General features: G+C 40.4%; 1 protein-coding gene and 1 non-coding gene across 7 annotated transcripts in view; one reads left to right on the top strand and one right to left on the bottom strand.

The window, feature by feature from the left end:
* Positions 1–1,188: 1,188 nt before the first annotated feature.
* Positions 1,189–17,745, top strand: part of App (amyloid beta precursor protein) — a 240,611-nt gene continuing 224,054 nt past the window's right edge. For 5 of the 6 annotated variants that reach the window (XM_026396151.2, XM_026396150.2, XM_026396149.2 and 2 more), the window contains exon 1: positions 1,189–1,423. In XM_026396151.2, coding sequence (XP_026251936.1) covers positions 1,367–1,423 — 57 coding nt within the window. In that variant the 5' untranslated portion in view covers positions 1,189–1,366. The remainder of the gene's footprint in view (positions 1,424–17,745) is intronic. The other variant, XM_026396147.2, reaches the window with a different exon arrangement.
* LOC113188044 (small nucleolar RNA SNORA62/SNORA6 family) lies at positions 5,939–6,089 on the bottom strand. The gene has a single exon (XR_003301497.1). It is a non-coding gene; the product is annotated as a small nucleolar RNA SNORA62/SNORA6 family (small nucleolar RNA).

The raw sequence follows: 17,745 nt of genomic DNA, 5'->3' as shown, positions 1-17,745 counted from the left end.
TATTGGAGCTGGCAGGTAAATGCTGACTTCTCAGAGCAGAAGTGGGCAGCCTCTGGCTGAGCCATCACTCCACAGAGCAGGAGCAATGAGCAGGAGAGAGAAGAGGCCATTTGCAGTGAAGCCCTAAGAAGGGCCACAGCACTCCCTGGCTTTTTTTCTCTCCCATCAGTACCAAGTGGGCTGTAGCTTGGTGACAGACACCACTTCAGGTCAGAAAAGGGTATATCCGGGCAGTTCTAGACCATTGTACACTAACTGGACACTGGGCATTGTACAGTTTTTCTTTATCTAGGATTAAGTGGCTTTGCATAAGGTTCATTTCTGTAATATAGGACAGACAATGAAGAACAGGGCCAGAATTTGAGGTCGGAAGTCCTCAGTTACGGGATAGAACAAGAATTACCTCTTAAGATCTCTTCCGTCATAACTTCTACTTTATCTCCATCTGAGATGTTACATTCCTACCTGATATATGCCCCCCAATTCCTATCTCCTCTAAACGCGCGAGCGCGCACACGTAAATAATAAGAGAATAAAACATAAAAACTCCAAAAAACAAAAATATTGCTTTCCAGGAGGAGAAAATGGGTCGCCTGCTTCTTTCCCAGGTCCCGCGTCTATCTATCTCCTTTCGATCGTTCTAAAGATAGAAATTCCAGGTTGTCCGTAGCTGCTTTTGACGGAAAAAAACCCCCAAGGTTTTTGCTTTCTCAACAAGCAAAAAAATCCTGTTTCCTTTAAGCGTCGATTGCTCCTGTTCTCTTCCAGAAAGGCTTGCCCCACCTCTCCGAACCCAGACAAAAACTGAAATGCGGATAAAAACGCACCCCAGCAGCAGCCCTATATACGACATCCCAAGAGGCCTGCGGGGTCGCATGATTCAAGCTCACGGGGACGAGCGGGAGCGCTCCCGACTTTTCTGGAGCCCCAAACGTCCTACGACTCACCTTTCCCTGATCCTGTACCGTCCCTCCCCTGGCCCCAGACTCTCCCTCCTGCGGTTCCCCGAGCCCTGGTGGGCGGTGAGTGGTGGGTCGGGGAGGCGCGTGGGGAGCCAGAGGCGCCGCACCTGTGGGCGCCGGGGGCGCGGACCCCTCCCGGTGCCAGCGGGCGCAGCTCCGCGGAGGCTCCGCTAGGGGTCTCTCTCGGGTGCCGAGCGGGGTGGGCCGGATCAGCTGACTCTCCGGGCTCGGAGCCCCGCCGCTGCGCTCCGGCTCCGTCAGTTTCCTCGGCAGCGGTAGACGAGAGCACCCGGACCAGTGCGATCGCTGGGCCACCAGAGACGGTGGAGGAGACTCGAGCACAGCAAGGGCGCGGCGGATCCCATTCGCACAGCAGCGCACTCGGTGCCCAGCGCAGGGTCGCGATGCTGCCCAGCTTGGCTCTGCTTCTGCTGGCCGCTTGGACGGCTCGCGCGCTGGAGGTGGGTGCTGTGCCCTGGAAGGGGGAAGGAGAGCATGGTGGGGATACGATCCCCCCAAGTCTTTAATTCTGAGAAGCAGGGGGCTGCTAAGAGTGCCCTTCTCCCCGCCACCCCCGCTCGCGGGCCCCCTGCGCATCCCCGCCTCCGGCCCAGCCCTGCCCCGGGGACGCGCGCCCTGGTCAGCGGAGACCGAGCGGGCGAGGCGCGGGGCTCCCCTGGTCCCCGCCAGCTCTGGGCGATAAGGGGAGGGGGAGTCGCTGATCCCAGACCCTGACTCAGCCCTGTCTCGTGATCAGGGTCCAGGGAGGCGAGAGACATCCAGATGGGGGAGAAGGGGAAGGGAGCACGTGTGGAAAACCGAAAACGCAGAGTCCCCGGATCCAGTCTGGGAGCCTTCAGTGGCTGCCCTTCCCTTTCTCTCGGGCCCCCGGGTGGAGGAGTTGGAACCCCTCTGGAAGCTGGAGGTCTCCTGGCTTCTTTCTGCCCATGCCACGCGTTTCACCTTTTCTTCCTACTTCCACCCCTCTTGGTCGCCTTCATCCCTGTTCCTGTTCGCGGTCGCTGGCGGTGGCAGCCTGCGAACAACCCTAGCTGGCGCTGGCGCCAGGGTCGCGCACCGCCTTCCGCAGGCAAACTTTGTACATTTCCGCGTCTCCCTTTTGTGTAAGTTGCGAGAGATGGGAGGGGTCGGAGACCAGCGGCCACAGCACCTTCCCTAAGCCCGGACGTCCCGGGCGTTCATTCGCACCCTCAAGCTTCTCCCAGCCAGGGAGAAAGTCCCCTGGAACAAAAGCGGCGGCACCCCGCCCTCGCCGTCCGGGCGCGGTGGCTGAGCCGCGGTAGTCTGTGAGCCACCAAAGCTCCCTTCCCAGCGCCGCGCGTCTGCCCCAGAGGGGGCTGGGGCGCTGCCGGGGCCTCCCGGCGGAGCCTCGGGGTCGCTCTTCTTCACATCCTTGGATCACCGCTGTGCTTTCATTCCGTGCTGGGCTCTAAAGTCCTTAGGGAGAAATACCGGAGAGTGGGGTGCGCGACTGGAAAGGGCAGTGGCGGGTGGTGGGAAGCAGGATCTCACCCCTCCTGGGCATCAAAGGGGACGTTTGTCTGATTAAGGCGCGGCCTCCTCCCTGGCAGCTCTGGGGATTCTGGTTTAGACCCCCTGAGGGCGCAGGATGGTGGGGAGAGTCCGCAGGCTCCTTTTTTTAGGGTGCAGATAAAAGGGTTGAACAGAGTGAAGATTAAGACGGAGAAGATGGCGCCTCTGCAGTGCAGCAAAGAAAAGCTGTGTGGAGGCTGCAGCCTGGTGAAATCCACCCACCACTAGGTGTATAACAAGTCTTCCCCATTCACCCAACTCTGGAACATTCAGCTAACGCCTGAGCAAAAAGACTATTTTTCTTTTTATCTGAAGATGCTTGGAAGTTGTTTGCTTGACAGTTGGGGCAGAGGAGATTGTATTTTGCATTGGTGAGGTTCCCGTTAAGTATCTTACCATTTGCAACCACCCCTCCCCATTTTTGTCCCCTTCTCTCCCCCACCTCGTAGTAATTTTCCAAAAAAGCAATTTCCGGGCAAGTGTTTTTCTGTAATTCCACCGAGACTGTACAGATTGTCACACCATTACAGTTTTTTAGTCCCTAATTTACAAGGTCATTGAACTTTTTTCCCCTTCTGATTTTCATCCACAAGTGGCTCAGGAATCACCGGGCTAGTTAAGACAGGCTGGTTTAGGAGTCTAAGAATTTGGTTTTCCATGTTCTTAAAAGACGCATTTAATTAGGAAATGCTGATTGATGACTTAATATTTTGTTTGTATGAAGATTTTAATTTTCCTGAATTGTCTCACTACAAATTAAAAAACAGAAAAAGCAATTAAAAACACACCATAACCTTTGTTTTGAGAGCTTTTGCCAAAACTTAAATATTTAACTTTCTTAAGCATTTTTTTTTCTGTATAAAAAGAGGTAACATGTAGGCAGATATGATTTGAATTTACTTTCTATTTGCTTTTTATGCCATCTTTCTGGAGATATTTCTCTGGTTATTATCACCTTTAAAGGGTGGAGATCAGATTGACTTTAGTACATTTTGCAAAGTGCTGGTAGAAGGGTAGGTAATTCACTCTAATGAGGTTTGAAGGGGATTTGTGAAGCTCTGTGTCACTGAACCAATGTAATTATGAGTTGACTATTGAAAATAGGTCTGCAGGTGGCTCTAAAAAAGAAACAAATGACAGCAATGATAATGGGGCCCCAGCTTGCAGGGAAGGGTTGTTATTCCCCCAGTTGATGCTTTTGTCTGGTGTATTGATTAGAGGCATGAGTTTAACAATCCTTGACACGCAAAATATTTATTTATTTATTTATTTACTTAATCATCCATTCATTAATTTTTTTCCCTGTTAGGTTTTGCTTTCCTGCATTAAAGGTTTCATCTAAACACAATTGTCTTGTGTTGGTATAGTGCTGATTCACAGAGGCTAGAAACTTACTGCTACTGATGAGAACTGCCCTAAAAGTAGAATCCTGCACACAGAATAGTGAGGCTGAGATGGTTATCTACAAGGAGTCACCCTTTCTTGCTAATCAGTGGGAAGCCATGATAGGCTGCAAAAGCTACTCTCCTGTCACCCTAAGCAGCAAAGAACCCTGACTATTAGTACTGCAGAGAAGTTACTAGATGGAGCAGGTGTTCCTGGTTGGGATTGAGGAAATGAAAAGGAACATGTAAGATTACAAGGTTAAGTTAGGAATGACTAGTAATGACTGCTTAAAAAAAAAAAAAAGGCAAAGAAATGTGATCAATTGAATATTGGTTTCAAGGAAAATGGAGAGGTTATTTTATGGTTAATCAATCTCCGTGTTGCTACAGGATCACTATTTTAAGTTATTGTTTATGGCATACCAGGAAGTTTTTTTGTACAGTTATTTATATGATGATGTAGGTTGTCAGTTGCTCTAGAAATAAGCATAGCTATGATGTACCTGAAAAAGTGAATGAAAGAAGTTCAATAAAATTCAGTAGAAATTACATTATTTCTGCAAAATGTATTGCCTTGAGACTTACAAAGCATCTTTGATTAATGTGTTTCTTTTAAAGTCTCTATACCTTGGTATATCAATCATGTAAGCAAAGATAAACCTACACAAATGACCTGCAAGTGCCAAGCTTCAAGAATGTAAGGTTTAATTTCCTTGCATAGTTCTCATTACTCACTGCCCTTCCCCACCACCCTGAAGTTTGTAGGGTAAATAAAACATGCTCATGATTATGAAAGAACTTATATGTTAAGTTCTAGAAAGAATACAGATTTAGCTGTGTATAGAGTGAAAGTGTTACAGGGTAAAAACCTATATTTAAGGAGTAAAGGAACAATGGATGAGATAATCCTGTAGCATTTCCTGGTAATAACTTTCCGCCTAGGTTTATATCCCAAGTCTGGGGCGTGGAGGCTAAGTCTGTACAGGTACGGTATTTGTTTACATGCCTCTTTTTGCCTTTGCCAGAAGAGAGACAGATAGTCTCTCTCTCTCTCTCTCTAGACACTCTCTCTCTCTCTCTCTCTCTCTCTCTCTCACACACACACACACACACACACACACACACACACACAGAGGAATGTGTAGGCAGGGCCTTTATCTTCTATTCTCTGTTCCTTCTTTAAGGGTGAGCACAGTGCAGGATTGGACTTGATTAGTCTCTTCATCAAATATTAGGGAAATTTTTACTGATTGACTTCTGGGGCCAAACCCAGTCTCTGAGCATGGATGATATTGCAGTGCTCCCAACCATCTTCTCCTTCACATAGCTTCCAGTCTTCTGGGTAAGACAGATAAACAACAGACTCTATAAGTAGGCACATGAACTGTGACAGTTGCAGGGTATGCTCTGGAGAGGAGCAGGGAATTGGGAATAAGGAGATGAGGGACTGAAAGCAGGATCGAGAAACCTATGGTGTAGGTATCTTGTACTTGACCAAGGCAGTACATGATGAAAAAGCAATTCTCTGGATAGTAATGAAGGGATGGGTAAAATAATTTTTTTTTTTTTTGCTTTTGTTTTGTCAAATGCTTCTAACAAGGAACATTATTTTATTAATCACAGGTTCTCAACCTTGATTGCACATTGGAATCATGGGGATTAAAATAAAAACAAAACAAAAACAAAACTCTTGTCAGGACTCCACCCAATGCAGCTAAATAAGATCCTTTGGAGCAATGCCTTGACATTGGCATTTGGAGAAACAAACAACAAACAAACAAACCTCTTTAGGTAATTCTTAGTAATTCTTATGTGCAACCAGAGTTTTAAGACCAGCTACAAATACACCAACATGAACTACTTGCAAGCTACTTTTTGGATCTTGGAGAAGGTCTCATCAAGTTGTTCTGAAACCAGAAAGGCCAAGTACTGCCAGGAAGGCTCAGTAGAGCAAGGAATATGGAGAAAGGCAAAAGAAACCACAGGCCATTGTTAAGTGTTTTTATTTCTCTTCAAGCTGTCACACATTAACATTCTTCTTATAACAAGGATTACTAGTAAACTCCATTCATGGGGCTGGAAACTCATGTAGTGTCAGGGAAGAACTCTCCCCTCACCTGGCACACTACCTACACTTGTGAGGTCATGGCCCGCAGTGGCCTCAGCTCCAAGCACTAACAGTTGCACGGTGTTTAGGTCTTTTGCTGGTGAGTGTGACCTTTCTGTTTCACTTGACCATGAAATCCTTTCCTTTTCATAATGGGATCTTGAATACAAATATGTGGAACCCAGATGGATGTTAAATACCGGCTTCTGCAAACCCTTGAAATGTTGTCACCCTGTGAGTCTCGCAGCCTGTATCACAGTATACAGACACACCCTGGGAGAGGAGAAGGTGGCAGACTGGCAAAACTACGGGGAAGGAATGAGTACTCCCTGAATGGATGGGATGATGGGCAATAAAAAGTCTGAGTTGTTCTCTTTTTCCCCTTTCCTTCCCACTCTGTTCCATTCCATTATACAAAGAAAAGCACAGTACCCAAACCCTCACTGGGAGTTTGCACATGAAAACCTTAGAGAAGGGGGCAAGTTTCATTGTCTTCAGTTCAATGTGCATAGTTGAAGAAATAACCATTTCTGTGAGGGCAGTAGTATTTTTCTTTGGAAAAAAATTGTGATTTTTTTTCTCTTCAGATTAATCCTGATTCAGAGATATATCTATGAATCAGGATTCTTTAGGAATAAAAATTCACCAAAGACTGGATAAAACTAAGAATAAGGTAATTTATTTAAAAAAAAAATCCTAGAAACATCTCTCAGTTAACAGATTTTTGAAAAAGTGAGGCTTAACATATTAGCTAGGTGACTCTTCAAAGAGCAATGCAGAGGACTCAGCCTCACGTGTGTTAAATCTGAGCTATAGAATGGAGCAAAGAGGGCATTTTATTTAGATTTGTATTGTGTGCCTGCGTTTTGAAGAGGCATACAATTCAAATTTAGCTTGAACATGGTTAGAATTATAGTATTTTATGAACAAAAATAGTAGTTGAAATGGGGAAGATGAGAGAGATTTTTTTAAAAACCCATCTCTATGGAAAGACTTGGAATTATTTCTGCATTTATAAAGTTGACTTTTATTCCAGGCTTGATCTTAGGCCAGTAACACTGAGTCATTGAGTGTTTCTCAGATGGTAGAGAAGGCAGCATTATTGCACACTGTTAGCTTTCCATTACTGTAACAAAATACCTCAGATAATCAGCTTAAAGGGAAGGTTTACTTTGGCTCACAGTTTTGGAGGTTTCAGTAGTCCATGGTTGGCTGGCCTGGTTACTTTTGGGCCAGGGGCTGGGTAGCTCATCATGGTGGAAAGTGTGTGATAGGTAAGGTGCATACCTCAAGGAAGCCTAGAAGCAAAAAGGAAAGAGGAGGAGATGTGAGTTCCACAATTCCCTTCAAGGAAACATCTCCAGTGATCTTAAACCTTCCACCAGGTCCCAGGTTCCACTATCTCCCAATAGGGTCACATTAGGGAATGAAGCCCTGAGTACATGGGTCGTGGGACATGTGTAAGATCTAAACTATAGCACACACTGTTTGAGGAACTGGTTCTGACCCTTTGGAGCTGTTAGCTGTAGTCAGAGTTTCTGTTCCTTTGTAAACTGCATAACATTATTTAGGTTGTTGAGGATTAAATTGCTGTATATGTAAAATGCTTAGAACATATATATGAGTTAATATATATGTAGCCTGATGGCCCATTATAAGTGCTATGTAAATCTTACTATTTATATGATGGTGATGGTGATGTAAAATTGATATATTTAAGTCTCACACATAGGTTTTGAAAGTTTTAAAAAAACGATTTCACTTATTAATTCACTTATCAACCAATTAAGACTGTTATAGGAAGCAGGTGGTTTGTTCTTCATAAGAATGAATGAATTTGATTTAAATATAAAAGCACATCTCAGATAAAAATTTTACAACACATTATAAAATTTCTTTTATTAAATATATAATTTTCTATTGCAGTTGTCTGCTTGAAAAATGTTTGAATGTTTCATGCTCATGCTCATTGAGAAGTTTAAGCAGTATGGAAATGTGGAGAAAGTACAAGCAGGTTTTAACACAAATGGAAAAGACCTATTTTGTGTGTGTGTGTGTGGTGCTGGCTATTGACCCCAGCGCCTTGTGCAAGAGAGGCAAGCACTCTACCAACTGAACTATATCCCCAGCCTGGAACGACCTATTTTTAATGTGCACACTGGCAGACATACAGTGTCTAATATTGAGCAGTTTATACACTGGTCAATTATTAACTATTAGTTGGTCACCAGCTATATGCACTGGAGCTGTGAACAGGCTTGGCTTAGTTTCTTGCAAAACCTTTTCTGGAAAAATTAGTAAACAAAACTTTGCCAATCTGAGCAGAAGTGGACCATTTCAAATGCCAGCAAAAGAATTTTGGTCCTAGAATGAAAACTCAGAAGTTGCTCTTCACCGGGGATGAGGAAACTGAAGCACATATTTCTTGAGAAGGCTGTATTTCTGTTAAGAAATCAGTTTCAAAATAAAGTTAATGTATGTAAACCAGTGATATATGGCTATCACATCTAAAGTATATATTTAAAAAAATCAGCATATTTTGGTCATGAAAGAAAAGACTTTCAATCCCGATTTCAAAATTAGGCTAAGGATAGTTCAAAGCTCTCAGTGCATTAAACTGCAGATACTGCACTTCAGTGATGATTAACACATTGAAGGATCAAGAAGCAAAGTCCCAAGGAATCCACTTTTTTTTTAAGCTGCATTTGTAGTATTCTACTCAGAATAAATAAATGTAGTAGGCATGCAGGAGGTGGACCTAGAATCATATGTAGCACTGGTGAGCAAGGATAAGAAATAGACAACATAAACAAATTACTTTTCATCCTTAAAGGACACTTATGAGAATAAGAGATCTGTTGTATAAAGAAAAGTCATTTGTATTAAGCAAAGAAATGAGTTGTTTGTCCTTGTTGCTAAAGCCTTAATGACGGTAATATATTTTGACCCCATGAAGACATTTTACAGGAAGAAAAACAAGCCGTTTAATCTTACCCTTGAGATAAATTTTCGTGTTTAAAACCTGTCCCCTTGCCCCCAGTTACCAGAAACTCATTTATTGAGTTTTTCTTTGTCTGCACATACTTGATGGTATTTTTCAATAAAATTAATGAGGTAGCCTAAGTTTCATTTTTAATAGAAAATAAAGAAAATGGCATTACCCATTAAGGTTTGATTAGTTCAAGAAAAGCACTTTTTAAATCTGTTCATATTATTGGATGGATTTTCAAAGGCATAATTACATTGTTTTTAAAAATGTCACTGCTCAGTTATTTTATTTGCAATTGAATTGGTAAGCAGACATGATAAGGGTAGATAAGCACTAGTTCTTAGCCATATTGTTTATTTTAATCATTAAGGAAAAGACTTTATATCCGTCTGGGGTTGTGCCTCAGCAGTAGTAGAGCGCTCGCCTAGCACGTGCGAGGCGCTGGGTTTAATTCTCAGTACCACATATAAATAAATTTTAAAAAAAGGCATAAAAAATAAGGAAAGAAAAAGTCTTTATCTACTTTGAAAGTGATACAAAGGTTTTGAAATCTGAGTGTTTTCAGACTAACACTTAAACCCATCATATGAAAAGTCATATTTCATAGCATATATTCCTCCTCCTGATGCTGTTAGTTGCTTATTATAGTTTATTTAGAACAAATATAATTTTGTCATCACAATATATTAGTTTGAGGTGTAGAGTCTTAAGAACTCCCCATGGAAATGTGCAAATATGTAGATCAATTTTATGAATGTTTTGCTCACAGGTATGTATATATTAAATTTAATTAAGCATATTTAAAATTAAAATCAAATTTCTGTTCAGAAGTTGCAGGCCTATTTTCATACCTAGATTCTTATAGATACACCCAGTAAAGGAAAATTAGATCTTCTGTTTCACACATATTTTTGAGGTCCTTTCTCCCAAGGGAATAGTGAGTTAAACAGAATAAACAGGAAGACCAGGTGACTTGGAAAAAGTTAAGGTGGGCAAGAGCTGTGGGGGAACACTATGTGGAAGTGTATGGTATTTTATATAATATTCTTGAAAAGGGTCTTTAATTGACTCACTACCCAAAGGTAAACTTAAATCTCTGAACTGTATATTTGCTGTGTTGTAAGAGAATTGGGGACTGGGGATCTACTTTGGAGTGGTTAAATATTCAAAACAAAAGTGGTGGGGGATTTAAGTTAAGTGGATGTGACCACACTGTTTTCCATAATTTGTTTTAACAGGACAGTTCCTTAAACCTAGTATTTACTGAATGCTTGTAAGTATATTCAGTGAGTACTGTAGAATTTTATACTGTGATAAAGAATTACATGTTTTGATTCTGGAGAGTTGAGGAAATTTCACTTATGTTTAAAAGATTCTGAACAAACAGAAAATTAAAGCGTTTTAAATAAAAATTGGTTTTGTAGACCTTTTTCATGAATGCTGTCAGTAACTTAATAGTGTTCTTTCATTTGCAACTCTTCATTTTAGGAATTCAGTGCTTCATATATTTTATTAATTTGTTGGGACACTTTCAGATGAGGGCACATTGAAATGATTTTGCTGGATTAAGGTAGTGAAGTTTAGAAAGAAAATGTGTATTGGAATTAAACTGAGTGGCCATCAAAATGAAAATTTCAGTTTGGTGCTTTTTATCATCGGACAGCTAATGTTTTCTTTTTATTTTACTATGAAGAGAATCAAAATTGGAACTTTAAAAAATTATTAAATTATGTTATTTGTATTTTCTACAAGAAAGTACTTTTTGAGTGGTGGGTGTGGATCTCATAAAAATCAAAGGGAGGTCAGTAGAGGAAAGGGACTAAGGTGTGGGAAGCAGGGAGGAAGGGGGCAGTACAGGGGAGTGATATTGGTCGAATTATATTATGTGCATGTATGAATATGTAACAACAAATTCCATCATTATAATGCACTAATATAAAAATGTGGGGAAAAAAAAAGAAATAGTACTTTTCAAGTTCAAGGGTTTGAAGCTAATGCCACTATGTGCCATTTATTTGACAGGCATTAAAAGACTAATTAAGGTTATGATTAGCCTTGTATTTTGCTCACATTTTCTCATGCTTGTATTTAATGTTTTGTGTCAAGTGTTAAATCTTTTTACACTAAAGAATTCAGAAAATTTAAATCCAGTAAAAGTAAACCAAATTTTGAGACCCTTTAGTTGTTTTGGGTGGGGGAGATTCTTGGCTAACCCATAGGGTGTTTGAACTTGAAGACAGTTTACATATTGCTGCTAGTTGAAGAATTATGAAGGGCTGTACTTTTAAGAGTATATTTGTGGACTGGGTTTGTGGCTCAGTGGTAGAGTGCATGAGGTACTGGGTTCCATGCATGAGGTACTGGGTTCCATCCTCGGCACCACATAAAAATAAAATAAAGGTATTGTGTCCACCTACAATTAAAGAGAAAAAAAGCGCGTCTATTTGTGACAACATTTCCATTTTGGACACTGCTTGCTAGTTCAGTAAGTATGAGAGGAGGGAATCCCCGAGGGTAGCTGGAAGATTTCCAGCTGATGATAGGGTGGCCTTGTGACTGTGCGGCTGCTACAGAGGAGAGGGAAGGCAGCTGGACAGAAATGTCCTTATGACAGAGTCATTTATCAGCATGGCCGTCAAAGTTGTGCAGAACAAAGGTAATGAAGGATGTGGCTGCAGAGAGGGTTTACTTAAATAAGCAATGTGGGAGGCGACTTACCTTGCTCTTTCTTTGTATCTGCCAGTTGCATGTTTTGCTTCACTTTTGTGAACCAGACTCAGGTTACTTTGGTCTGCTTGTGAATTTTGGGGGTCGTGTTTTAAGGACACAAGATAGGTAGTGTTAGGTTTGTTGGGAGTACTTCTTGTGTGTCTGGTTTTCTAGTTGTGTTTATTGATGTCATAAATAACTCATGAAGAGATGAGGAAAAAAAAAAGTCAGTGTAAGACATTTTCCTGGACAAGAATGGACTTTGGGTGTAATATTCTAAGAGTTTATTATCACATGTTAAATTGTTTATGCTTTTTAAGAAATCCAACATGTTGTCCTCATTGCTCCTTGGCTTATTTTACAAAGTAGAACATAACAAGTTCAAACTCAAGCCCATGGTTCTCTTGTTAGCATTAAACATCGTCCTTAATGCAGGATGCTTAATTGGATATTTGAAGTATGCTTTCACCTGTTCTATCCGACTTCACATTTTTACAGGACATTTGTGGTTGACGTCTGTAATGTTACATTGATTTGGAGTTATAATTTTTTTTTAATTATTACTGATTTACTACTCTCTCTCTCTTTCTTGCATTTAAAGACCATTCCTTTTTTTTTTTTTTTTTTGGACATGTTTTGGGTGACTTTTGTGTTTGAATTATGACAGAAGCACTAGAATCTAGATGGGGCTGTTTGCAGAGAGGTAGCACAGTTCTTGCCATGAGGAATTCAACAGCCTAATGCGTGAAAGAAGAAGTGAAGAAATAATTAGGTATCATGGGCCAAGGCTGCAGTGGAAGGACCTATAATGTCTTCACAGAGAAGGCAGGCAGCATTTGGCCTGGGTTTCAAGTTTGAATGAAGGTCAACTGGGCATGGTAGGGCTTCCCAGACAGAACAGTGAGGGGTAGAGCTTTGGATGAGGAAGCCATTCGTATGTGGTGAGAAAGACAACAGGAGATAGGTAGTGTTAGGTTTGTTGGGATGTCCTTAACGAGTCTGAACTTCATTTTCTGAGCAGTGGGGTACTTTTAAATCCCATTTGGGTTCCTCAAACAGGGTGGCCATTGATAACTGTAGTTCACTTAGGTTGTGGAGCTTTTGCGGAAGTCCTGTTCAATATCGGCTTCATCTTCTTGGTCAGAGGCTGACACCTACCTGCATGGGAAGGCTGGTGAATATGCTGTGTTAGTGGGCATTGCCACAAGAACATGTTCCTGGTTGTCTTCTAAAGGATAAAGGAGAGGCAAAATAATGGGTGGCAGCTGGCATTCTGGATCTAGAGGAGATACGGTGCTGTAAAATGATGTAGAGGAAAGTGAGAAGACGACGAAACATTCTGAACCAAAGCAGACATTCTCCATGAACACGTAGAGGAGGTCTGTGGAGTTTGCCCACTCTGCCTGCCTGCCAGCTAACCACACAATGGGAGTGTCTTTGGTTTTATGGCAGGAACATCCATTGCCAAGTCTCTGCTTTGGCTGATCAAACCCAGGATGCGTTCAGACTTGTGTTCCTGGGACATCTTCCCAACTAGAGCAATGGCAAAAAGGGATAATGCCAGTGATTGGAGAGTAATGGGGGCATCGGGTTCCTCTCCCTGATGGCAAGCCATCTCTCATTTGACCTAGAGATGTTGCTGTTGACTTGCTCTTGAAAGGAGCAGCAGATAAAACAGGCTTTGAGATTTTTAGGAAGGAGCATGATATTGAGGCCTCTTGAGCAAGACCTGCCTGTCATGGTGACCCTCTTGTGTTCCTTCGTACCTGTTAATGCTCACCTGTCCTGTTGAAACCGAAGAGAAAGATGCATGGAAAAGAGGAGAGTGAGCCCTCACATGTTTACATCAGTACAAGTGAGGCAGCCATCTTAAAATTTCTTTTCATCACATATATTTTCTTATTTATTTAGAATATTTTAGGTGACCAAATGAACATGTAGACCAGAAAGTATGTGATGAAATGAAGATTTGTTTAAAAAAATAATAATTATAAGTAGGCTTGATATAATATTTGGAGAGAGTGTTTGGAAGTTTTATATTAGATATTTATTTCATCTTCACCTAAAGGTTTATTTAAAATATGTCTTAGGATTTAGACATGTTCTACATGGTCTGTCTTTTAAGGAAATGTCTAAACTTTCATGGTTCCTTGAAAGCTTCTCTTGGTTATATTTTCCAATATTTTTTTTTAACACTTCACTCCCTTCAACAGTAGTCAGAAGGGTACTATGAGTTCAACCATTTTAAATCTTGACTTTATTTTATTTTTTATATTGTTTATTTTAATTAGTTATACATGACAGTAGAATGCATTTATGCACTTTGATATACATAGATGGGATATAATTTCTAATTTTTCTGAGTGTACATGTTGTAGTATCACATTGGTCATGCAGTCACATAGATACATACAGTAATAATGTCTGTTTCTTTCTACTATCCTTCCTATCCCCACATCCCTCCATCCCCTCCCTTCACTTCTCTCTACCTAATCTAAGGTAACTATCCTTCTCTAGTGTCATCCCCCTTATGGTGAATCTTGGCTTTTAAAATTTTTCTTTCTTTTCTCTTTTTTCTTTTTTGTTTTCTTTTCCTCCCTCTCCCTTCTCCCTCCAACCTGTCTCTTTATTTATTTTACAGTACTATGGATTGAACCTAGGAGTGTTCTATTGCCGAGCTAAATCCGCAACCCTTTTTATTTTATTTTGAGATTTGCTGAGTTGCCAAGGCTGGCCTTGAACATGCTCACTCCTGCCCCAGCCTCCTAAGTGGCTGAGATTATAGGAGTGACACTATGCCTGGCCAAAAAAAAAAGGTCTATATATCAAATGTTTTATTACTCTACTTCCAAGACATAGCCTTCACAAAAACAATTTGTGCAGGTCTGGAATAATTGTTTGATGAAGATCTGAAAAAAGTAGCCTTTTTTTTGGAGGGGGGGGTGATACGGGGGTTTGAACTCAGGGGCACTGGACCATTGAGCCACATCCCCAGCCCTGTTTTGTATTTTATTTAAAGACAGGGTCTCACTGAGTTGTTTAGCACCTCACTTTTGTTGAGGCTGGCTTTGAACTTGTGATCCTCCTGCAGGGATTACAGGCATGTGCCATTGCATCCAGCTAGCCATAATGTTTGAACATATATCTTTCTCATATTACACTGATAAATATTTTGAAATTATATTTTTTAATTATCAATGTTTTGAAATGTCTTTCTTAAAGAAAGAGTGCATTGATTATTTATATCATGTTGATTAATTTTGAAAATTTAATTACATTAGAATTTGAAAGTAAAAAATTAATTCTTTAATTCCCACATAATTTTCTAATAGTTATTAGTTTATATAATTTGAGAAATATTATTTTAAAAACATTCTCCAAAAGAACATACACTTTATTCTGAATTCTGTTATGATTCCATACATTTAAAAATATCTGAACCATCATAACTAACTATGGTCCAAGCCTAGTTTGAAGTGGCTGGTCTTCATTGGTCTGGATTATGCTTGCTTTGTCTGACTTTAAAAAATAAGTAACTTATGTTGTAGACAATATATGCCATTGTTTAAGATCACAAAATTGAAAGCTTAATAATAAGTACTGAGAAGAATGTTTGAGTATTCAACTGTCGACTCACCTGAATCTATTTATCTATCTATCTATCTATCTATCTATCTATCATCTATCTATCTATCTATCTATTTATTTGTTTATTGCTGTGCTGAGGACTGAATCCAGAATCTTTTGCATGGTAGGCGTGTGCTCTATCATTGAGCTATAGCACCAACCCTGACTCAACTGAATCTTGTAAATACCTTATTGACTTTGTTTCATAGTCTGTTGCATTTCTAGATAAACAAGCTCTCTAGAAATTTTGTGTGCTTCGCTGATCATTTAAACACACGAAGTAAATTGATAGAGACTATAAAAATGAGTTGAGAAGTTCCTGGTTAGAGATCAATGAAATAAAAATGTAGTCCATCCATACAAGTTCATAGGTTTTTCTTATTAGATTCAAATGTGAATTTCAAAAAAAATGAAAAGAAAAAAGGTAGATTGTAATCATCTTTATGAAGTAAATTAAATTATTATTCTAAATATAGTTCCAATTCAAAGGAAATGGAAAACAAGGTGTAAGAGCCCGTGTAAAGGTACAACCAGTTAGCAGTATCCTTAGGCATGCTGTTGGTCATTAAGATGCAGCCCTGGAGTAAATGAAGTGATGTTGATTATTTATAAACCCAGTGTTATTTGCTATTGATTTCTTGTTGGTGTACACAATGAGAAAACAGAAACATGACTTTCAAACAGTCATTAATACATATAGGATGGAAATGGGAAGTACCAAGTTCTAATGGGAAGAGCCAAAGAATGGCAGTACTCCATTCAAATGTTCCTCTGGTTCATTTCATCTCATTTATGCTCAGGCCTGATTCTAAGGCAGCACTGTCCAACAAAAGTAAAATGGGACTATTAGATCTAATTTTAAATGTTCAAGTAGCCACTCAAAGTAAAGAGGGGCTGAGGGTATAGCTCAGAGGTAGGGGGCATGTTTAGTAATGTTTAGTATGTGGAGACTGAGCCCTGGATTCCATCATCACCACCACCACCACCATCACTATAAACAAACAAACAAACAAATAAAATTAAAAAGGAAGAAGAGAAATGAAAAAAACCGAAATTAATGTTAACTTGTCATTCCAAGCTATTATTTCAAAATGTGATCAATAGAAAAACTATTCGTGAAGCATATTACAATTTTTTCCATATGTCTTCAGGTGCACTTAACCACTGAGCCACATTCCCAACCTGTTGTATTTTTAATTTTGAAACAGGGTCTGGCTAACTTTCCCATGCTGACATTGAACTTATGATCCAGACCTGTGCCAGCACACCCAACTAGAGCATATTTTAATTCAAGATTGGCTTCACAATGTCTAGGACTTGATAGCCATGTGTGGCTAGTGGCTACCATGTTGGAAGGTTTGCCATCTTAGCCTAGCTTGTGTAATAAGAGAATCATAGGTTTTGGAGCAGGTAAATCCAGAAAGCCTTATTTTAAGCTCCCTCATTTTACAGATGAAGAAAGTAGAATCTGGAGACGTTAAGTTGCCAGGTATAAAGGATCATAAGCCCAGTTCCTGTCATCTGATTTCCAATCTCTTTATCACGTTCTTTCTTTCTTTTTGTGTTCTATATTTCCGTGTCCACTTGAATGTATATGAATTTTGGGTTGTTGCTGTTAGTTAAATATTGAGTCAAGAGCCTTAAGACATCTGGTCCACTCAAGGAACCTGTGGCCTGAACTATACAAAGCTGTTTTGGGCAGACATATCTAGAACCTCTCTGTGAAGTAATATGAGATGCTGCTGTGCCAATGATCCGTTCCTTCTGCTCATTAAAAGGAGGTAGATAGACATGTCATTACCATAAACAGCATATTTGTATCCGTAGATCTATACGTATGATAATGAATTGTAGTTTGGTTCTGGGTTTCTGGAAATAGTAGGGTTAAGCCTTGTTTCTTTTTTTTTTTTTTCCCTTGTGTCAGAAGGTTGCTCATGTGTGTACCAAGTTGTTACCCAGTGATACTTCAAGAATGATAATTTTTGACAACTTAAGCCCAATGCACTCCTGGCATGTAAAGTATGTAAGCAAATGTGGGAAGCTTACCCGCATGGTATGGCGGGGTGGAGAAGAGGGGATTGGCGTGGTCCCCTTGTGTATTCATCCTTGTAAAGTATTTGTTTTCATGAAAACATGAATGATGGGTCAACTTTCAGAACTGGAAGTTGCTGTTTTTTCCTTGCGTGGATGTTGTAGATTGTGTGAGAACGCTTTGAAGAGAGTTTAAGTTTATTCATGTGATGTAGGTTTAAAGATTTTAGATTTAGTGTCAACAGATTTTCTATTTGAACCTTAGAACTTCTCATCTGTGGTCCAGCTTTACTTACAAAAAAAATATTGGCCTTTAAATTAAGCATACACTGTTTTTTCTCCCCTCTGATGCAAGTAATTGAATTTTGCCAGTGGCTGCTG

The sequence above is a fragment of the Urocitellus parryii genome, chromosome 2 (genome assembly GCF_045843805.1).
Source record: "Urocitellus parryii isolate mUroPar1 chromosome 2, mUroPar1.hap1, whole genome shotgun sequence".
Lineage (NCBI taxonomy): Eukaryota > Metazoa > Chordata > Mammalia > Rodentia > Sciuridae > Urocitellus > Urocitellus parryii.
Note: the sequence above shows the minus strand (reverse complement) of the source record. Positions and strands in the feature narration are given on the sequence as shown.